Consider the following 23,767-nt stretch of genomic DNA (forward strand, 5'->3'; position numbering starts at 1 on the left):
TATATACAAAGATACAAAGTTGAAGCTAACTTCCTAATTGCTACAGGCTCCCGGGGAGGTGGGTGGGCACATGTGAATCTCCAGCGACTGATGCCACGAACAGATGTACACTGGGTAAGTGACATTTTCAGTTCGATGGCATCTGTCGCTGTAGATACACATGTTCTGCATAGACTAGTAAGCAGTTATCTCCCCAAAAGCGGTGGTTCAGCCTGTAGGAATGGAAGTGGTTTGAAATAACGTTCTTAACACGGCTTGACCTACTGTGGCTTGCTGTGCGGATAGCACGTCTACACAGTAGTGCTTGGTGAACGTGTGTGGCGTAGACCATGTGGCTGCCTGACATATTTCTTGCATTGGGATGTTTCCTAGAAAGGCCATGGTAGCACCTTTTTTTCTGGTTGAGTGTGCCCTTGGTGTAATGGGCAGTTGTCGTTTTGCTTTAAGGTAGCAGATTTGGATGCATTTAACTATCCATCTGGCTATACCTTGTTTTGATATTGGGTTTCCTGCATGAGGTTTTTGGAATGCAATAAATAGTTGTTTAGTCTTTCTGATGTTTTTCGTTCTGTCAATGTAGTACATTAATGCTCTTTTGACATCTAATGTATGTAGTGCCCTCTCAGCTACGGAATCTGGCTGTGGGAAGAACACTGGTAGTTCCACTGTTTGATTTAGGTGGAACGGTGAAATAACCTTTGGTAAAAATTTAGGATTAGTCCTTAGGACGACTTTATTTTTGTGTAGTTGTATAAAAGGTTCTTGTATTGTAAACGCCTGAATTTCGCTTACTCTTCTTAGAGATGTAATGGCGATGAGAAATGCAACCTTCCAGGTGAGGAACTGTATTTCGCAAGAGTGCATGGGTTCAAAAGGTGGACCCATGAGTCTTGTTAAGACAACATTTAAGTTCCATGAAGGAACAGGTGGTGTTCTTGGTGGTATAATTCTTTTAAGCCCTTCCATGAATGCTTTAATGACTGGTATCCTATATAGGGAAGTTGAATAGGTAATCTGCAGGTATGCAGATATTGCCGCAAGGTGTATTTTAATGGAAGAGAAGGCTAGGCTAGATTTCTGTAAGTGAAGCAAGTAACCCACTACATCCTTTGGAGTTGCGTGTATAGGTAGGATCTGATTATGATGGCAGTAACAGACAAACCTCTTCCATTTACTTGCATAGCAGTGCCTAGTGGACGGCCTTCTGGCTTGCTTTATGACTTCCATACATTCTTGGGTAAGTTGTAAGTGTCCGAATTCTAGGATTTCAGGAGCCAGATTGCTAGATTCAGCGATGCTGGATCTGGATGTCTGATCTGTCGGTTGTGTTGTGTTAACAGATCCGGCCTGTTGGGCAATTTGATGTGGGGTACTACTGATAGGTCTAGCAGTGTTGTGTACCAGGGTTGCCTTGCCCAAGTTGGTGCTATTAAAATGAGTTTGAGTTTGTTTTGACTCAATTTGTTTAACAGATAAGGAAGGAGAGGGAGAGGAGGAAAAGCGTAGGCAAATATCCCTGACCAGTTCATCCATAGGGCATTGCCTTGGGACTGCCTGTGTGGGTATCTGGATGCGAAGTTTTGGCATTTTGCGTTCTCTCTTGTTGCAAACAAGTCTATTTGAGGTGTTCCCCAGAGTCTGAAGTAAGTGTTTAGAACTTGGGGGTGAATTTCCCATTCGTGGACTTGTTGGTGATCTCGAGAGAGATTGTCTGCAAGTTGATTCTGGATCCCTGGAATAAACTGCGCTATTAGGCGAATGTGGTTGTGAATTGCCCATCGCCATATTTTCTGTGCTAGAAGACTCAACTGCGTTGAGTGTGTCCCCCCCTGTTTGTTTAGATAATACATAGTTGTCATGTTGTCTGTTTTGACAAGAATGTATTTGTGAGTTATAATTGGTTGGAAAGCCCGCAATGTGTGAAAAACTGCTAGCATTTCTAGGTGATTTATATGCAGTTTTGTTTGATGTACGTTCCATTGTCCTTGTATGCTGTGTTGATCGAGGTGTGCTCCCCACCCTGTCATGGAAGCATCTGTTGTTATTACGTATTGTGGCACTGGGTCTTGGAATGGCCGCCCTTTGTTTAAATTTATACTGTTCCACCATAGAAGCGAGAGGTAAGTTTGGCGGTCTATCAACACCAGATCTAGAAGGTGACCCTGTGCTTGTGACCATTGTGATGCTAGGCACTGTTGTAAGGGCCTCATGTGTAGTCTTGCGTTCGGGACAATGGCTATGCATGAAGACATCATGCCTAGGAGTTGTAATATCATCTTTGCTTGTATTGTTTGTGTTGGATACATGCGTTGTATGATCTTGTTGAAATTTTGAATTCTTTGTGGACTTGGAGTGGCTACTCCTCTTGTTGTGTCTATTATGGCTCCCAGGTATTGTTGTACTTTGCACGGCAAAATGTTGGATTTTGCAAAGTTGACGGTGAAACCTAGTTTGTAGAGGGTTTGTATGATTTGATTTGTGTGTTGTAAGCACTTTGTTAGTGAATTGGTTTTGATTAGCCAATCGTCTAGATACGGGAATACATGTATTTGCTTCCTTCTGATGTGTGCAGCCACTACTGCTAGACATTTTGTAAAGACTCTTGGTGCGGTTGTTAAACCAAAAGGCAATACTTTGAATTGGTAATGTATTCCTTTGAATACGAACCGTAGGTATTTTCTGTGAGATGGATGTATTGGTATATGGAAATACACGTCCTTGAGGTCTAAGGTTGTCATGTAGTCCTGTAGTTTTAGCAATGGTAACACCTCTTGTAGCGTGACCATGTGAAAGTGGTCTGATTTGATGTAGGTGTTTAGTATTCTGAGGTCTAGGATTGGTCTCAGTGTTTTGTCCTTTTTTGGTATTAAGAAGTACAGTGAATAGACTACTGTGTTTGTTTGTGTGATTGGTACTAATTCGATTGCATTCTTTTGCAATAGTGCTTGAACTTCTATTTCCAGAAGGTCGGAATGTTGTTTTGACAATTTCTGTGCTTTTGGTGGTATGTTTGGAGGGAATTGTAGGAATTCTATGCAATAACCATGTTGGATAATTGCTAAGACCCAAGTGTCTGTAGTTATTTCCTCCCATGCTTTGTAATAATGACCTATTCTTCCCCCCACTGGTGTTGTGTGGAGGGGGTGAGTGACATCTGAGTCACTGCTTGGTTGTAGGGGTTTTGGGGCTTTGAAATTTTCCTCTATTCCTAGGGAATTGCCCTCCTCTGTATTGGCCCCGAAAGCCTCCCCTGTACTGTCCCTGGTAGCTGGACGGTGTTGCCTGCGAGGTGCTGGCTTGTGTGGCCTGACCCCGAAACCCCCCTCGAAAGGGTGTCTTGCGGAAGGTGCTGTAGGTTCCTCTGCTCTGCGGGGAGTAGAGTGCGCCCATGGCTTTAGCAGTGTCAGTGTCTTTTTTAAGTTTTTCGATTGCCGTGTCCACTTCTGGTCCGAACAGTTGTTTTTCGTTGAATGGCATATTGAGCACTGCCTGCTGTATCTCTGGTTTGAACCCAGACGTTCTTAGCCATGCGTGCCTTCTAATGGTCACAGATGTATTAATTGTTCTTGCAGCTGTGTCTGCTGCGTCCATAGAAGATCGTATCTGGTTATTTGATATGTTCTGTCCTTCCTCAACCACCTGCTTTGCCCTTTTTTGAAGTTCCTTGGGTAGATGCTCGATGAGGTGTTGCATCTCATCCCAATGGGCTCTGTCATAGCGCGCAAGTAGTGCTTGAGAGTTAGCGATGCGCCACTGGTTTGCAGCTTGTACTGCGACTCTTTTCCCAGCTGCATCGAACTTGCGGCTCTCTTTATCTGGGGGTGGTGCGTCCCCAGATGTGTGGGAGTTGGCTCTCTTCCGAGCTGCTCCCACTACAACGGAATCTGGTGGCAGCTGTGTGGTGATGAAAACAGGGTCTGTAGGAGGTGCTTTATATTTCTTGTCCACCCTTGGCGTTATTGCCCTACTTTTGACCGGCTCCTTGAAGATTTCCTTTGCGTGCCGAAGCATACCTGGCAGCATAGGCAGGCTTTGGTAGGAGCTGTGGGTGGAGGAGAGGGTGTTGAATAAAAAGTCATCCTCGACTTGTTCTGAGTGGAGGTTTACGTTGTGGAATTGTGCTGCTCTAGCCACCACTTGAGAATATGCTGTGCTGTCTTCAGGTGGTGAGGGCTTTGTTGGATATGCCTCCGGACTGTTGTCCGACACTGGGGCGTCATACAAGTCCCAAGCGTCTTGATCTTGGTCACCTTGGCTCATGGTGGTGTGAGCCGGGGAATGTGACGGAGTTTGCGCTGGTGAGACGTTAAGTACAGGTGGAGGAGAGGGTGGCGGAGTCACCTTTTTCACCATTTTTGTTTGTGGCGCCTGGTCTGTTTGAAACTCCAGTCTCCTTTTTCTCCTAATAGGGGGAAGGGTGCTTATTCTTCCTGTTCCCTGCTGTATGAAAATACGTTTTTGCGTATGGTCCACTTCGGTGGATTGCAGCTCTTCCTCAAACCTATGCTTTCGCATCTGAGAGGACAGTGATTGCTCCTCTGTATAAGAGCCTGGACCTGGGTCGGTTACGGGTTGTTTCGGCACCGAAACCCTGCCTGTATCTTTTTTCGGCTCCGAGGTGGCTTTTTTCTTTTTTGGAGTCGAAACCTCTCGGCGTCGATCTTCGTCGGTGCCGCTGTCTTGGCGTCGAGCCGTTTCTACACCGCTATCTCGGTGTCGTTGCTTCTCTCCAGCACTTTCTCGGTCCCGAGAAGGCTGCGTGCCGGTGTCTCGACCGGAGTCGGACGATCTCAGCACTGTTTTGGCCTTTTTCGGTGCCGATGGTCGGTCACCGAACTTATGGGTGGAGCCATGGCCTGGTGGCAGTGGCGTCCCCTGGGCCTTGTCACTTTTTTTATGTGTTGTTTTCGACGTCTTACTCACGGTTCTTTGATCGTCGAATTCCTCGGAGTCCGATTCGTGGATCGAAAAGGTTTCTTCTTCCTCTTGTTCCTCGAACTCTCGGTGCGCTGTCGGCGTGGACGCCATCTGAAGTCTCCTGGCTCGACGGTCACGGAGTGTCTTTCGGGACCGGAACGCGCGACAGGCTTCGCAAGTCTCTTCACTGTGCTCAGGTGACAGGCACAGGTTACAGACCAAATGTTGGTCTGTATACGGGTATTTGTTGTGGCATTTGGGACAAAAACGGAACGGGGTCCGTTCCATCGGCGGTGTTGGACACGCGGTCGGGCCGACCAGGCCCCGACGGGGGCTCGAAAACTACCCCGAAGGGCACCGGAGCGCGTCGATCTTCGATGCGGTGTTGAATCTAACTACGCCGATCCCGAACGCAACAATACCGACGAAAATCTTCCGAAATCTACTAACTTTCCGTTCCGAAACTCGGAGCGACAGGAACACGTCCGAACCCGATGGTGGAAAGAAAACAATCGAAGATGGAGTCGACGCCCATGCGCAATGGAGACAGAAGGAGGAGTCACTCGGTCCCGTGGCTCGAAAGACTTCTTCGAAGAAAAACAACTTGTAACACTCCGACCCAACACCAGATGGCGAGCTATGCAGAACATGTGTATCTACAGCGACAGATGCCATCGAACTATTATTTTCTCATTAGTTTGATAAATATTAGTAATCTTAGCATTAGTAGCCATTAGTATTTGTGAGGTTTTATATGATTTTTATATTTAGTTAGAAATTGTTACTTTAGTAGTGGGTTGTTGGGTTTGTAAATGCAAATTATTGTTTTTCATCTATAACAATTTTTATGTAATTTGCATTTTAATTGAAAATTAATAGTGTAAAATATTATTTTGAATTATTTAATAGTTTATAATTAATGGTTAATTGGTTGATCAATTTATTTAATTAGTAAGTGTGTTAAGATTATATTTATTGTTTTAATGAACAAGTTACTTACCTTCGGTAACGCCCTATCTGGTAGAGACATTCTAGTTGCAGGTCCCTTACCTTCTGAATTTTAGCCAGGCGTCAGTCTGGATCCGGAGATTTTTCTTGAGTAGTACCCCTGCGAGCCGTTAGGTGGCGTCGATCAGCTCCTTACGTCCTACATAGGTGCCACCCCAGCACGCTGACGTCAGTCTATTTTCATGACTTTCCACGGCAAAAGTGCAAAGCCATGAAGAACCCTGGCCACTGGTGCGTCAATACTAAGGTCCTGAAAGGGTAGTCCCTATCCCTAGAAATCATTTCGCAGAACGGGGAGGATGGTTGGGTCGGTAAGGAATCTACAACTAAAATATGTCTGTGCCAGATAAGGCGTTACCAAAGGTAAGCAACTTGTTCATCTGATAGAGACGCCTATTTGCAGATTCCTTTCCTTTTGAATAGATACCTAAGCAATACCATCCCCGGAGGAGGGTCTGCGAAATAAGATCATATTAGAAAGTCCTGCAGGACCGAATAGGCAAAGTACCCATCCCTACAGACCTGACTGTCTAGACAATAGTGTTTGGTGAACGTGTGCAAGGATGTCCACGTTGCCACCTGACAGATGTCAAGGGCCTTAACTCCATGTGTTAATGCAGCAGTCGGAATAGTAGTGCTGGTAGAATGAGCACGCAACCTTCAGGTGGATGCTTCTTGGCCAGTGCGTAGCAGATTTTAATATGGAGTACGACCCATTGGGAGATGGTTCACTTCTGCACTACCCGACCTTTCTTTGCACCCACATAACCAACAAAGAGTTGATCATCCACTTGGAAATCTTTTGTTCGATTAAGGTAGAACGCCAACACTCTTTTTGGGTCCAGGCGGTCATCTCGCCTCTTCCTTAGAAGGATGTGGGGGTGCCTAAAATGTAGGCAAGGTGATGGATTGGCCTGCTTGAAAGGGCGTGACCAATTTTGGCAAAAAGGAAGCCCTAGTGCGAAGCACCACTTTGTCAGGATAGATGGAAAGGTAGGGTGGCTTAGATGACAACGCCTGCCGCTTACTCACGCTGCAGGCAGATGTGATGGCCATAAGGAAGGCTCTTTTCAAAGTGAGAAGCCTGAGAGGACAGTTGTGGAGAGGCTCGAAAGGAGCGCATATCAGAAATGTCAAAACTAAATTCAACCCCATTGGGGCATAATGGATGCAACATATGAGTAAGGCCTTTAAGGAACCTATTTACAATTGGAGACTTAAACAAGAAAGGTTGATCAGGCAACCTAAAAAAAGCAGAGGTAGCAAATAAGTAACCTTTGAGAGCGCCCATAGCAGAGCCCTGCTGGGCCAAAGGAAGTATTATTGCGTAGGTTCTCATTATCCTAATGAGACTACTGGATTTGGGCGGCAGAATCACCTGTACTGCGGGGGATTGAGTCTGAACCCACTCCATGTGACATCTGTCAGCCTAATTTAGGTTTATTCTGGCTAACTAGCAGTGCCTCATCTCCACTCAAGAGCAGGGATGATTAGGGCAACAGGGCGCATGACATAAATGACTCCTCAGGGGAATCGTGGTCACTGAGATCTCATCCGTTTGTCTCAGTTACATTAGTCTCACATATGCAAGGACAATCAGAGGCAGAGTAAAGTTCAATAAGGTTTTATTGATTTAACTTCATCTTAGATAATAAAACATGTATTGCAATAACTAGGACAATGAAGCACAATAAGATTAGTAAAGGAGAGTAAAGCAAGAATATTGCTACCATATTGTCACTAGGGGTTGAAAAGATAGTTCCTACCTAGGCTATGTTAGAGCACAGCATGTTAAGCTCTAATTCTGCCCTTCAGGTTCCCCCTGGGAAGACATCATTCCTCATACCTGAGCAAGAGGCTTTAGTCTACATAAGCAGCTTCAGCGAAGCAATCAGCAATCAGCATACAATCATGGTCATCTGGCTGGAATCTCCCTCTAACGTACATGGGTCAAAGTAGTGTTTTTATAATAAAACAACTGATGTTTCAAGAAAGGATCCCCCCATAAGAGTGTGTATGTTTCTGTGAACATTGGAGAACAAAGCGTACCACTTTTGCCGGCAACCTATCTTACTGCAGCCTTGAGAAAAGTAAAGAGTGAAAAAAATGTCTTGTTTAAGAACGTAGTGCTGACCTAGGAGAAGAACAGCTAGATAGAGATAATAAAACAAGACCGCAAATATGCCTAATATTAAAATAATATAGTGAAGCTAAATAAAAACATATCTAGGTTAAAGTGCACAGCAACAGGCCTAGTTTGCTAAAATAATGTGTATAAAACTGTAGCTAGAATGGCTACACAACAGTATAAACAAGAGAACCTCAGAAAGAGGGGCAGCAAGGGGGTCAACAGACTTGTCTGTGCACCATGCCATAAATTTCTTCCAACGACAAGAGTATAACTTTTTGGTGGAGGGATGCCTGGCTGCCAAGATAACCACGGGTGGCACCTACATAAGGGTGGAGCAGCGTCGCCCCTCTGCCATCAGCGGCAGCTGCAAACCTTTTCCCAAAAAACGATAATGAACTGTGTTTATGGTCGTTTTTGGAGAAAAGGGGCGGGTCCACGTGGGTGACATGCACTGAGGGGGAGTGTTGTGCACTCCCCCTCAGAGCGCATGTGTGTTTGGCCGGCCGACTCGGGCCAGCCAAACACAACTGCGTACAGGGCTCTCTCCAGCCCAGCAACATGTTGCTGGGCTGGAGAGAGCCTGCACAGGCTCCCAGTCTGACTGGGAGTACCCTGGCTGGGCGCTCCCAACCAATCCTGATGCTGCTTTGAGCAGCATGAGGACTGGCCTCAAGGCAGGCTGGGAGCTTGTGCCTGCAGTCGACGAGGGATAGAGTGAGAAGCAGCACGCTACAGAGGAGGTAAGTGTTTGTTATTTTTTTTACTATTTTTTTATTTTATTTAATTTTAACAACCCCCCCCGCCGGCGTGTGCCGCCCCGCCCCTTCAGTTTAGCGTGAGCCGTGACTGAAGATAACATTACAGACTTCGGGTGGAAGGTCAAAAGCTGTCAACTGCCGCCACTCAATCTCCATGCAAAGAAGGTGGAGACTGGGCAGGTTTGGGTGGAGAACCCCCCTTGCTTCTGTGACAGAAGATCCTCCTGAAGGGGCAGTCTGATCGGAAGATTGATGGGCATCCTCAATAGCTCGGGATACCAGACTCTTCATGCCCAGTCCAGAGCAACAAGAATAATTTGGGCCTGGTCTTTCTTGATCTTCTTGAGAACTCTGGGCAGAAGTGGTATGGACAGAAAGGCGTACAGGAGACCTAAGTTCCACTTGAGACGAAAAGTGTCACCAAGTGATTGCTGCCTTGGAAAATCCAACACGCAATAATGCTGACATTCAGCATTCTCTGTGGAGGTGAACTTATCTAACCAATGGTTTCCTCACAGCTGAAGAGACCTTGTGCCACATCCGGATGGAGACACCATTCGTGATCGACCTGACATTGTGGGTTGAGTTTGTCTGCTCAGACTTTTAGAGAGCCCGACCAGGAGTTATATAACTTGAGAAAAAACTTTGACAAAAAGTCGAAAAAGGCCAGTCAAAAATTGACTGAGGGGTAGCTCTCTTTAGATCTGCGCTGGCTGTCGCGGAAAGAAAGGAACTGACGTCAGTGCGCCGGGGTGGTGCCTATATCCCGTGGGCATGATGCTGACGACGGACGTGGAGCCGATTGATGCCACCTAATGGCATGCAGAGGTACTGCTCAAGAACAGTCTCATGATCCAGACTGACTCCTGGGGAAAATGAAAAAGGTAAGGAATCTGCAACTAGAATTCTTTATCAGATATGGATTGTTTTATTAAAAAATAATTAATTTAATTTGAATACTTTTTGTGTTTATAACACAATGTTTTAATTAATTTTAATCATCAGTGTTCGTTTTTTCATAATAGTAAGGAGGGAAGTGTTTTAATGTAAAATATTCTCAATATTTGTTATTTTTGTATTTTTTATGTAACATAAACTTAGTATATTTTAAATGTCATTGTATTTGTTTTATATTTAATGAATACATTCACCATTTTAAATATGTTTTAATTTTATGGTCTATATCTACTTTTTTTTTTTGTAGCGGGAATAGTAGGTCTGACTCCTCCACAGTGCAACCCTTTCCCCACTGTAGCTTAGCTTGAAGTAGAAATAGTAAATCTGACCCCTCCGAGTCCAACATATTTTCTGCAGTTCCCTAGACTGGAGTGGGAATAGTTAACCTAACCTCTCCAAAATCTAACAATGTCCCTTCTTTTGTTAACGTTGAAATGGGAATAGTGAATATGACCCCCTGCATAGTCCAACGCTTTCCAGCTTTTGCTAATATTAGAGTGGCAGTAGTAAATCTGGTCCCTTCAAAGTCCAGCACATTTCCTACTTTTGCTTATGTTAGAGTGGAAATATTAAATTTGATCCCTGCAATGTACAATACATTGCTTACCACTGCTAAATTTGGAGTGGGAATAGCAAACCTGATCACTCCTAAACTCAACACGTTCCCTACCTTTGCTTATGTTCAAGTGGGAAAAGTAAATCTGAATATTGCAAAGTCCAACACTTCCCTGCTTTTGCTCAGACTGGAACAGGAATCTGACCCCTAAGACTGGGATGAGAACAGTTAATATGACACTCGCACTACTTTTGCTTAGTTAGAATGGTCAATGTTTCTTTAAAATTTTGGTTTTTAAGTATTTTTTAAATTATTCATAAAATGAAATAATTTGTATTTTTTACTTTATATTTTTTTTTTTTGGATCTGACTATGTATTTTCTTTATATATATATTTATTATTGTTTCTTATTGTCATTACTATCTGTAATATTATGTAGTTTATTTGTATTAATTGTTTTGAATTATTTAAAATTTTCAAAGTATAAACTAAGATAAACTATTATCCTGGCTTATGAGCAGGACTACATATATTTAACACAGGTGATTCAGGGCCACTAGTGAAGAGGTATGATGGCCTTACAGGCTGAGGTTATAGAGGTCTCTCTTCCACACTGTAGGATTGATACCATATCAGTCTTGTGTTGCTGACCCAATACTAATGTTCCAGGCATTCCAGGCATGGACCATTCATGTGGAAGTTAACAGAGACAAAAGCACTGAGGAGTTGTCAGTCCCATGGCCTTCTGTTCACTTTTGGAGTTCCTTATTCTTATTCTACAAATAAAGTACTGTTACTGTTCTCATCATTGCCACACACACACCCTCACAGATATAGGCGAAGGGCAGCTACACTGTCTACCTCTGAACAATCATGATGTACTTTCTGCTAAAGATGGAAGACAGGGTGTGGGTTTTGGCAAAGCTGGGATTCACATCGATTTGATGCATAGGTTGTGATGTCTATATTTTGTTAATAGGCATATATGTGTTTGCCTAATGAAGCCTTGATGTCCATCAATGTCTGTGTTACTGATAGGTACCTTCTCATTGCTACAGATATGGGACAACAAAGAGGAAGGTATAATACTTCATTTTGTTCCCAGTAACACAGTTTTAGGCACATGGATTAAAACTCTTTTGAATGTCCTTCCTTCAGTTACACATACTATATCATACACCCCTTTTCTACCTTCTACTGTATTTAAACATTTTCTGAAGTTTTATCGGAAGAGCTTTTTTCTAAATGCTGGTATACTAACTTTCATTAACTGTAGAGTTCCTAAGTACTAGCACAATTTAATTTCTTTCACCTCTGCTTACCTATGTGTATGGTGGCTGATGTGCTGCATTTAAGTTGCTAATTTCACAGACACAGGACTAGGAGGAGGGAGAGAGGACTCTAAGGCCCATATTTATACTTTTTTAGCGCTGCATTTGCGTCGTTTTTTGACGCAAAAACGGCGCAAACTTACAAAATACAATTGTGTTTTGTGAGTTTACGCCGATTTTGCATAAAAAAACAACGCAAATGCGCCGCTAAGGAAGTATAAATATGGGCCTAAATGTTTGCACCCAATTTTACTCTGAAATTAGGTAAAACAATTATGTGCAAAATACCTTAAAAGGGAGAATACTATTTCACAGACAACATTGTTTGCAGTGTAAAATCTGCCATATTTGTAACTTTATTCCATTGTTTTGGGAATACATGTAAATATCAAAAATGCAGAATTGAGACAGGTCTACAGGACAAAACTAAACCTAGGAATAAGCATATCTCTTGGTTAGAACAGATCATGAAGCTGGAAAAAAGATCACATAATTGAAGTGACAAATGTCTTCATTGAAAACCAGGGATAACGCTGCCACTGGTGAAGCAGGTGCAGTGACAATGGGGTCAAGAACCCTGAAGGCTCAATGAACCCTTCCAATCACTGTATATTACTACTCCAGAAGCAGTCAAAAGGGTTATTTTCCTTTCTTGCACCAGGGCTCATGACATCCTTGCTACACTACTTTTGCAAACCTCAGTAAAGTACAAAACGTATTACCCATTATTTGACTAGTACTAACTTTCCCAGTTTCTTCGGTCAGGTGAATGGACTATGGAATGCTATTTTTCTAACTTGAGACATGAGCCATCTTTTCTTCAATTCCCCAACATTCTAAACGTCGCTATGTTTTTAAGACTATCCTTTGAGCCACTCAATAAATTTGCTGATGACACGGATTGCTTTGGAAGTGATATTTCTTGCACCGTATGCTCTGTAAATGTCACCATTATGACAAACGTCAGTTAAAGGACAATGTCACTTTTGAATGAACTGCAATTTTCCCTTCCTGGCTATTCTTTAACAATACAAAAACAGTAAACATGAACGGTGAGATGTAATAAGTCCACTGTTTATCCTTTAAAGCAAGGCTATTGGTTCTTCTTGGGAGATCTAGATTCTGCCATCTTGTGTTCCTTCTATAATGGGGTAAAGTTATTTTAAGAACAGACTTTATAAGTGCACACAAGTTCTGTGATCAGATACCGAGAATGGATGAGGACGAGTCTACATTTTTATAACTTATAATAGAATTCAACAGAAAATGTGCATGCAGTGATTCTACAATGCACATTACTTAGATCCTATGAGAACGTACGACCTTTTCGAAGCTATTTTGCTGTTGCAAAGGCTTCAATTCGCAAAATTGGAGCTGTTGTAAGTGCAAAATAGCTTTTGGATTGGTCCAAAACCCAATTTGCAATTCAGCAACTCGTTAGGGAATCGCAAAACATGTTTGCAATTTTATCTTGAATTACAAATGGAAAGGGGCATGTTTAGGGCTTCCCTTCCAATTTGTGATTTCTTACTGTATGTACCAATGGTTTGCGAATGCAATTGCAAATCATTGCTAGGGGACTGACACCTCAAAGAAGATGGTAACCTATTCGCAAATGGGAAGGGGTCCCTTAGGGACCACTGTTTACTTATGAAAAAAGTTTTGAAAATTTTTCTTTTTTTTAAACGCATCCCATTTTCCTTCGAGGTAAAAAGGCTGTGTTTAGAAAAAGAAAAGATTGTGTTATTTAAAAGCAATCACAGACGTGGTGGTCTGCTGGCCGCAGTTGACCACCATCCCTTTGATGGCAGCTATTTGTAGTGGGGCACAAAGTATTACCTACCTCATATATATTAATGAGGTAGGTCAAATTACAACCCCTTAAAAATCGAAATTTTGTGAACCAACATGTTTGAACATATGTTGGTTCAAAAACACGAATGCAATCTGTATAACATGGTGCACAAATAGGGACCACTTTTATCTAATGCACTGTATGAACATAAGGCCCATAGCGCCTTATGTTCAATGCTATTTTGCGGTCGCATAGGCTTCGATTCACAAAATTGCAATTTGGTAACTCATTACAGATTCGCAAAATAGGTCGCCAATTACATACCGAATCACAAATTTAAAGGGGCCTGTTTAGGGCGTACATTCCAATTTGCAATTTCTTATGGTATGTACCAACGGTTTGCAACCGCAATTGTAGTCACAAATCATTGATAAGTTGCCGACACCTCAAAGGAGGTAGTAACCCACTTGGAAACGCGAAGGGCACCCTTGGATACCCCTCTTATTGTGAATGTTGTGAAAAAAAAATTAGGAGGAGGCAGTGGTCCTTACTTGTAAAAACAAAATTTTTTGAACTTTGTTTTTTTAAAAACACATCCCGTTTTCCTTTATGGAAAATATACTGCATTTAAAAGAAAAGAGTGCATTATTTAAAAGCAATCATAGACATAGTGGTCTGCTGACCCCAGCAGGCCACCATCCTTGTGATGGCAACGATTCATAGTGGGTCGCAATAAAAATGCATTTGTTAAATGTCGGTGTGCAAATTGATTCCACTTTTACCTAATACATTGTACAAACAGATGTACTAACATTGAGAATTGCAATTTCAAAATTACATTCTTTGCCAAATCGCAATTAGGAAATTGCTGTTCATAATGTATGAACTTTTATTTTAAAATTTGTGATCCCTAGTGGTATTTTTTTAACTTTCCCAAACAGGAGTCCAATGGAGGCCCTTTCCCATATGCAAATGGGTTACCATCAATTTTGAATTGGTGGTAAAGTATTACTGTTTTGTGACGGAATTCAATCGCAAAACAATTTATACATACCACTGTGATTCAGTATTTGGAAGAGATGTACTAACCATGCCAATTCCAACTACTGATTCAGAACTGGGTCACAGATGCAAATTGTGATTCAGTAACAAGTTACCAAATTGCAATTTGGTGTTTCTAAATTTAAAAAAGCTTTTTTGAAGTCGCAAACTATCTGATTCTATGAATCGGGCCATTTGAGTCCTCAGAAAAGCTTTGTAGATCGGGCTTATTTATAGCATATACTCGTAGGGGCTTTCAACCAGCCTTCCTAATTTATTTATTCATGATTTCCTAAACCCATTTAGCTAATCAGTCATGTTACTGAATTGCTAAATGGGTTTAGTAAATTTGTCCAAACCATTTAACGTCACAAATCTTGTGATTTTGCTCACTACAGGCTTTGAAATAGCTAAATAGCTTCATACATCTGGTCTGTAATGCCTTCAGTTCGATAGAACCATCCGTTCCGTACATAGACAACATGGTAAATGGACACATTCTAGTGTTTACTGCACAGCTACGTAAGAGGGCTGGCCTTAACACCCACCCCACACCCATCCAACATAGGGGTCATAAGTCAGGTGACCCTGCAAATAAAAGTGCCCGAGTGCACATGGCTAGTTGAGCACCATACACACTGTGGGCCTCATTTCGAGTTTGGTGGATGGGAAAGCCCGTCTCCCAAACTCCTGACAGGGTGGCCACTGCCTTCGTGGCAACCTCGCTTCCGCTAACCGGCCTAGCGGGAAACAGGCTACAGCATTGGTTCCGGCTTGTAATCGAGCCGGCAGCAATGCTGTAGCCAGCAGGGTGCACCAGCACCATTGCAATGTTCACGAGGATTCTGGGCAGGGGGGGCCTGCACTGCCCATTCCAAGTGCATGGGCGGCGCAGAGGCCCCCCTGTGGCCCCCTGCAACTGTTCTCCACCAGCCTTTTCATGGCGGTGTAACCACCATGAAATGGTTGGTGGAGGACGAGGTTGTAATCTGCAGGGCAGCGCTGCATGCAGTACTTTCCCGGCAGATTACGATCTCCTCCACTGCCAGGGTGCCGGGATCATGGATCCTGTCAGAGCTGGCGGTTCCCTGGTGGTCTGACTGCCAGGGTTGTAACATGGCAGTCAGAACGCGGCATCAGCGGCTATCCTGACCGCCAATGCGAGTGTGGCGGTCTGTAGACCGCCACACTCTTAATGAGGCTGTGTGTCTATGTCATCATTTGTCCAGCATGTGGGCCTAGGGACCAAGATGTAAGACTCTATGGCAATCCCCGGATTCCCCATTAGAGGCCACTCAAAGCACATTTATAGAGGTAGACACTGTGTAACCACCCGGGAAAGTGGACTAAAGTTGGAATGCGCAGTGGATGTGAAATAATTTGTGTGCACGTACATATTTTTGAAAGCGAAACTAGAGGTTTAAGCCTTGTAAATCAACATGTTCCAGAGTGCACTGGCCAGCTTGGAAAAAGATCTTCAGCCGTTCGGGAAGGCCCTCAGAATTATTAAATGAGGCCCGGGAGTGAGGTCTTGTGTTTCGGATTGTCAGTGACACCACAACCAAACTAAAATCTGGGGCAGATACTTGTTTATAATAGTATAATAATATATGTATTACTATGAATATAGTTTATAAACTATAAGTTAGGGTCATGAATTAAGATGATTTAATGCAATGTCTTGAAATGAACAACAAATATTTTAAGCGGGACAAGCTGCTGAAAGCTCCAGCCAGATTAAAGCCTGACACCTCTCCCTGAACCTCACACCTAAGGCAAGGCAAGCTCCCACGGGAGGCGATGTGGCCTAGTGGTATTGCTGCCGACCATGTTACACTGAAAGCCAGGATCAGGTCCCAGGTTCCGCATCCTGGCAAATTTCCCTGTGCTGAAATTTTGTGAAGCACTTCCATGTTCTTGAGCGGCATTATTAACCTTTCATGTCAGAAAGGGCATTCATGCCAATAAACTAAATTCAGGCCACAGACTCCCGATTTGTGAAGCCAAAAACAAGCTTTACTTTAGCTGTCTCCTGCTTGAAATTGACTCACTTGTAATAGAAGTAAATGGGGAAAACACATTCTCCTGTTTTTTTTTTTAATTTCCCACTTTCTTCTAAAATGTTGGCATCAATGAAAAGAGATACCGGCTAGTGTATTCATTTCACAGCATAAATTCTGGAGTCAATCCTGGCTTAATGTGGTGCAGGCATAATGTGGCGCAAGGGGTTCCAAAGTGGCGCAATGCATGCATTGGGCCTTCTTTGTAAATATGGTGCAGGGCATGGCCTCCTTCATGCCACCTTAGTGTAAAAACAAATGACACTAGGGCAGCGCAAGGCAGTGCAGGAGCTTATAAATATGCCCCTTAGTTCACTAATAGCATTGTCAACAGGGTGGGCGGGAAAATTTCTCAGTGCGTGTTTAAAAACTCTCACTTTTAATACCTACCTCTGAAGCAGTCGAGGTGAAACACTTTCCGCATGGTAAAGAAATACCTTATTTTTGTATTTTGAAGACACATTATCATATTCTAACAGGATATTTGTTGCATGCCAAATAAAGGCTCAGCTGGTGCATGGACATGTGAATGGATGGAGTCCTCCTTATATTGAGAGGATGCCGGCTTCTTTAACCCCAGGCAGCTCGAGGCGGGAATGAGATGTGTCCCGTTTAATGTGATCTAAGCATAATGGTATGTTTGATGAAACTTTTTATGGTGTATGGCGCATAATTATGGGAAGCAATGTAATGGTCTAATTTACAGAATTTGGCGTAACAAGCTCAATGCAAAATTCCCTAATATACACCAATTACACCACTCTCAAGTCTGTACTTAGGGGGTAGCCTGGTGAGACTGATGGAAGTATTCCATTTCTTTGTGTGATAGTAACACACTAAGGTTCTTATGGCAGTGTTGTTACAGTTGGATACTGTACCATATATATGGTGAATATTCATTGAGAATCATTTTTTTAAAGCATTAGCTGTTTAAATGTAATACTCACTCAGGTTCCCATTAGAACTAAGGGTCAACAGCCCTGTATTATTTCACACAATTGGGTGAAACTGTGCTACCCCCATGCTATAGAAAATCGAACGTGTAAATTATATGAAAACGGTGAGGGTTTACCTTGGACTCATAAGGTGCTGGTATCTTTTTTCCGCATCTTACAAATCTCTACATGAAAGCCCTGTTCTTTGACAACACAACACTGTCTGGACATTTAGTTTATTGAGTGTTATATCTGTGCCATGTTGTATCTGTGTTTTTAACATCAGGAGTAAACCTTGACTGTTCTACGTCATGACCCTGGGGTAGTCAAGAGTCCATGGGAAGTCAAGACCACCAAACTGGAGTGTAATAATATGACAGGGCCGCCTGGGAAACCAGTGACACACACCGTGAACTCCTGACTGCCATAGTACATCGAGACATAAGATTAACTAACTGACCAAATTAATTAATTATGTGAATAACCCAACTTCTTTCTTTTGACTCTGTTGTAACCTATTTTATTTTGTTGTAACGAACATTTACTTGACTTCTCTGTTTACTTGTGATGCTCAGCTTGAAGAAGTAATTATTCCAGTCCCTTAACGCTGCCATAATTTCTTCTATCAGACACTTATCTTGTTTTTCCTACTGGTGCACTTGGCTATGTCTTGCTAACTGTGTTTGGCATTGGAATGTGCTTACGCTGAATGGCTAGTTCTGTCTGTTTGCCAGCACTTATTTACATTGTTTCAAGGTTGGCTTGTAATATATACCTAACCAGAGATTTTCAGTCAGTGCCCTCATTCTGATTTCAGTCCCTGATGTTGTGTACGTATCCATGAACACGCTATGTCCTACTCAAACAACGGTGATGCCTTATAGGCTAATGTTGACCTTCTATCCCTTTCAGTTCATTTCTTCTTCCATTCTTGTTAATGTACCACTTTGTACAGTGCTCTGAAATCACTAAATGCTCCTTTTATTACTAATATTGCAAACGCTTTTGTACAGCTCTATAAACGTCGTTCCACTCAATGCTCCTTTTACATATATTATTGCAAATGCTTTCCATAGGGCCCTGAAATTATTTCACCTCATGCTTCCTCTACTCATGCTATTACAATGTTTTGTGCAACACTCTGAAACCTGATGGAATGAAGCTTTCAGAATTATGAGCGCGAGCATTCAACTCAAATAGAGGACACATTACATTTTGAGAGCTGAGGACATTCACTTGCTAATAGAAAAACATTCAGCACTGTCAAGGGAGTTCTCTGCGAAAGAAGTATTCAGCTCATGTGAAGCCAGACGATAGGAGAGGGATGTTCCGTGCGGTGGTTCACTGTTCACATACCTCAGATCCTGCTGAGTGCACATAGTCACAGGATGCCTGTGTGCAAGACCTGCTGATGGACAGAAGGTTCATCTCGGACCCAGCCTTAAGCTGTGTTCTCATCTGGCACACCTGCTCCAGCGCCCCTATTTTCTCATGTGGTGTTGGGATGACCCGCTTACCTGCCAAGATGCAAGACAGAACAACCAAATTCAGTATCAGACTCCCAATCTCTCTCATTCAGAAGCCCCCCAATATCTTAATCTGTAAAAGCATCAGTTCTCAATCAGCAAGCCCATTATGCAGATAACTAACTGGCCCACTCCTCTCTTTTACGAGACACAAAGCATTCTAAAGTAGTCACCAGAAGTCTCCTAAGAAGAAGCTGTACGAATAGTCGTTGTCAGCTTGCAGGTGCATTGTTGCACTGCCATTGCAACAGGTATGAAGCTGGTCCTATCTCATGCCTAGACTTATTATAGAGACATCACGTCATAGGTCCGCTACATACACTGAAGCCCTCAAGGCTGAAGGCTGGCATGACTTGCACTCCGTGGGCTGCTACTGAAACTGATCAACAGATTCATCCAATGCATCACAACATGACTGCTGCACCCAAGCATGACGGGAGCTATTTCCACATATAACCGTTCATGTATTGGTGGACAAAGATATGCTATTCTGGCCCCCACCAACTGAAACCCCCTTCCAACTTCTCTCTGCTCAGCAACTTCTATGTCATTTATTTGTGCAGTGCTCTGAAAAGACTTTTAAAAAACAGTGATCAATAAATCCATCTTAAAAGATGTTATCCTGCCTCACCCTGGTGCCATAAAACTGGTTGTGTACAAGCACTTTAGAAAAAACAATTACCATCACATCATATTTCACATCAAATATCACATATCATCTATCTCATCACATATACATCACATCTAACTATTTTGTAAATGACAGACTTACCAAAAGGTAATGCTAGCTCATCCAAGGATCTCTTTGTCTCTGAGAGTGTCAAGTTTTGCTGAGATCCAAAGCATCCCTTTTCCCTGAGCGGAGGTGTGTGTCTTTGCATCTGGTAATCACTGTGGGACTTTGCAAAGTTTGATTTGATGGCTGCTGGAACGAAATAAAAAGCATTAGAAGAATAAGTTATTTACCTTTGGTAACACTTTTTTCTGGTGGATACTCTATCCAACTGCAAATTCTTCACCTTTAGATTATTCCCAATTGCCGGACTGAATCTGGAAACCTTTTAAGCAACTGCTCCTACGCACTGCTAGGTGGCACTCCTCTGTGGCCGTGTGCCACTAGGAAAAGATGGAGCAGAGCTTCATATAGGCACCACGCTTACACCCTGATTTCTATATTGTTCTTCTGTGCCCTTAGACACTCGTCAACTCAGACACATTTCAGGTGAATATGTGCTGAAAACTAACTTGGAGTACATAAAAAAGGCATGGGTGGAATACCTATATTAATCTCAGCCGCTGGTAATTATTTGGGGCCATATCCCAGTCCATCTTTATTTTGCACACAAAGCCACCTCAGTTTGGACTCAGCCATATGTAAATCAGCCTTGACCCTGCTCCAATACGAACAGTCCAGCCCAAACTGCGAGGCCAGGTCCCCTTGGAACTTAAACACAGGTAACTCAAGAACAGATATGCCCTAGCTGGTGCTCTTAAGTCGGATTTAGTTTTTTTCCGGTGGCACAGTGAGCACTGGACCCATGCCTAGGCACACCTACCCCATTTACGGTGTTGCAGTGAAGTATACTATAAAGTGTTGAGTGAAATGCTTGAAATAACCTGAGCCACTGGTAATTACTCAGGTCCACTTCCAAATCCTTCGTTATTTTGCACACATGTAACCTCAGACAGGAGTCCTCTCCACAAAGCGGGTAGGTGGTAGGGCTGCGAAAGATTAGAGTATACACCAGAAAGAGCATTATCAAACATAACTAACTTGTTCTTCTGATGGACACTTCTAACTGCAGAATACTCACCTTTAGAAAGGGTCCTGCCGGGCCAAGTTGGCAAAGTAACTCTCTCTGTGGAACAAGCTGTCAAAGCAGTGTTTGTTAAACGTATGCACTGATGCCAACGATGCAGCTTGATAGGTGTCCAAGACAGGAATTCCCCTCGCTAATGACATTTTAGCAGTCTTTCTCCCTAAAAGTCTAGAGCTGTCAAAGGACATCCCATCAGGACACCTAGACTTCACCCGAAAACCCAGCTGCATGAAAGCAAGCATATCACTTAAGCACTACTCTGGTACCCATGATGTGACCTACAGACTCTGTGGTATCAAGGCCAGCATGTAATACATACTTCAACCCATCCAGCCATTTTGGATTGTTCAGGCAAACCTTGGCATGAAGTCCTCTGGAATGGCTGGCAAGATCTGCTAGAAATGTCCCACAGTGTGCAAGTGTATCTACCCAGAAGGTAGACTACAGTCACAGAATGTAAGGCCAGACTAGCTGAGGAGTACAACATTTTTCTGAATACATCAATGCTTTTAGATTTACTCTCAAGAGGCGTAGAGGAGAAGGCCTTAGGGTTGACCTTATTGGTTAACTCCTGCACTACGAGGCTTTCTGGAGTCAGATGCTGAGTGAGAAACACAGGGTAACTAGGGGCCGCTCCATGGTACTGAGTCACAGGACTACTGACTGAAGGTGCTGAGTACTGTTTGGTTCAAGGGCCCTGAGTGTGTCAGTGAATGCCTAATTGAAGGACAATAGAGGCTCTGTAAAAGCCGGCCCTGGGTGAAGAGTGGCAGAAACTAAGGTTGGACTTTGTTTTTACAGTGGGCAATTGTAATTCAAGGACTTCCATTGCCTTGTGCACCACAACTGCAAAAGAGACATTTCCTTCCATTGGTGGACCAGGTGGGGTTTCCAGATCAGTTTCTGGAGAAGTATCCAACCCACTGACATTTTAAAGGTCAAAACATTGTCTTGCATCTGTATAATGAGGGGGAACTAAATTATCTGCCTCCTACTCATTGCCATTATTGAGGAGGTGCTGCAATCCTTGATTGCGGCCGAATCAGAGCTAAAGAGGCCTCCATCCTTAGGTAGTACTGGTGTTTTGTAGTAGCTAGAAGTTAGGTTCAACTATGGTTGGCTGCAGTTTGGTTCTTTCAGAATGCGACATAGGTCTGGCATGGGCAGACCTTGGCTCTGGATTAGAGACTGCCATTGGGATTAGATCCAATAGGCAGAGTTGGCAGCGGTGCTGGCATAAAGGGGATGGTGTGGACCATGGTGTGGACCTTGGGGCCAGAGTGGAAATCTGGGCCTGCTTCGGCATGGGGCCATGTGCGGGTCATTCAAGGTCAATGGATGCTGGGAGAAGGCCTCATAAAGGAAGTATAGCTGGTGGCCTCAGTGGCTCTGTGAGGCCCTGCATAGCCCCAGAGGGAGCTACAGCACCTTTAAAATTTGCAGCATGGCCTCTTTATATGACTCTCTCTGCTGTGTGGTTGATGATGGCTAGGGGAATCTGTGGCCTGTTCGAACCATCTGCAGACCAGCTCAGTGTCAGTGGACACTAAAGTAAAAAGGCCCATGGATTGCCAACTGCATGGCTTTTTGCCTGACTCCGAGCAGTGAGAGGGGGTCGAATCCTACTTGGCCTTCTTGCGCTTTGTGATGCTCCTTAAACTGTGACTGTGATTCCTGCAGTTGCGGCATGGCTTGACTCTGTGGTTATGAGTAGAGACATTTTATTCCCTTGTGCACCGTCTGGGAATTCTGAAGATTTCAGAATTCAGAAGATTTCAGAAAATTGACAAAGTTCAACTTGGAGCTCTGGATCAGCACTAAAGGCCATGGAAAGAAAGGGACTGATGTCAGTGTGCATTTGACTCAATGTTTTTAATTTACAAAGACACAGCCTTCCTCCTCTAACCGCAAGATAGGTAGATTTTTTCCAGGTGGTTGTACGCTTTTTCAAGTTTCAAAACCAACAGTTAGCATAACGGTGATGCGACTGCAAATGACATCACATGAGACCTGATCATGACACCACACTAAATAACATCAGATTACATTTTACTCAGATTAGAGTTATGCTTACACTCCAAAGTGTGATAGTCACCTTCAATGAGTGAAACTGTGCTCCAAGGTGTGAGTCTCACTGTTAGTGAGTGTGATAGTGTTTGAAGGTGTGAAGCTCCCACTCAAAGAGTGAATGCTAAGAGAACCATTTCAGGTAATTTTGTATGTATGTGGCAGATGTGGGTGTGTGTATGGTCCTGGGTGTAAACCTGGCTGCCTAGCCTCACCACTGCTTGCTGCATGTCTACTAGCAAGTCCCCAGTCTCCAGGAATATCAGCTGGCTTCCCTAAGCCTGCACTAGGTGCCCTCACTGCTGGCAAAAGAGAGACTGTAAGCTGTGTGCTGTGTCAGGAGGTAGTTGTGAGACATGAAGTGGGAGAGCTGGGGCAGACAGAATTGCCTCTTTCTGTAATTCACAATTCAGTCATTTCAAAAGGTGTTCCTTTTTTTTAAATGCAGATGAGGGACTGGACCATAGCAGGGTGGCCTACCTCCCCCTCCTCTGTTCGTCCTTTCCTCTTATTCAGGAAGGCCTTGTCACTTCCAGTTTCACTTTTCCCATGACCCAATTTCAACTTATTTCCTAGCTGCCTTCGCTATGCATTGTTTTGGTTTCACTGCAGGAGTGTTTGTGAATTGCTGAGGCCTGCTTTGGGTTTATGAAAAGCTCAGAGACCTCAAGTCTCACTCCATGTGAGCGAGACGTACACATCTGGATGTTGAGTTCAGCTCTCACTCACAACAGGGCAAATAAACTTCGTGTGTAGGGAAGGGCGAAATCCTGAAATCTAAATGTACCCTCGTTTAGAACCCTGCTTTGTACAGAGTAGCTCCTGGGAGCTGGAGAAGCATCAGAAAACAATAACTCTATGAGG

General features: G+C 43.4%; 1 protein-coding gene across 2 annotated transcripts in view; it reads right to left on the reverse strand.

Moving 5' to 3' along the window:
- The window catches only part of LOC138265868 (actin filament-associated protein 1-like 2), a 289,799-nt gene that overhangs the window by 21,806 nt on the left and 244,226 nt on the right, over positions 1 to 23,767 (reverse strand). Inside the window, exons 14-15 of one of the 2 annotated variants that reach the window (XM_069213982.1) lie at positions 19,789 to 19,938; positions 18,847 to 19,007 (exon numbers count right to left, since the gene is read on the reverse strand). In XM_069213982.1, the coding sequence (XP_069070083.1) occupies positions 18,847 to 19,007; positions 19,789 to 19,938 (311 nt within the window). Of the gene's footprint in view, positions 1 to 18,846; positions 19,008 to 19,788; positions 19,942 to 23,767 lie in introns of both variants that reach the window. The other variant, XM_069213981.1, reaches the window with a different exon arrangement.

This window comes from Pleurodeles waltl, chromosome 11, assembly GCF_031143425.1.
Source record: "Pleurodeles waltl isolate 20211129_DDA chromosome 11, aPleWal1.hap1.20221129, whole genome shotgun sequence".
NCBI lineage: Eukaryota > Metazoa > Chordata > Amphibia > Caudata > Salamandridae > Pleurodeles > Pleurodeles waltl.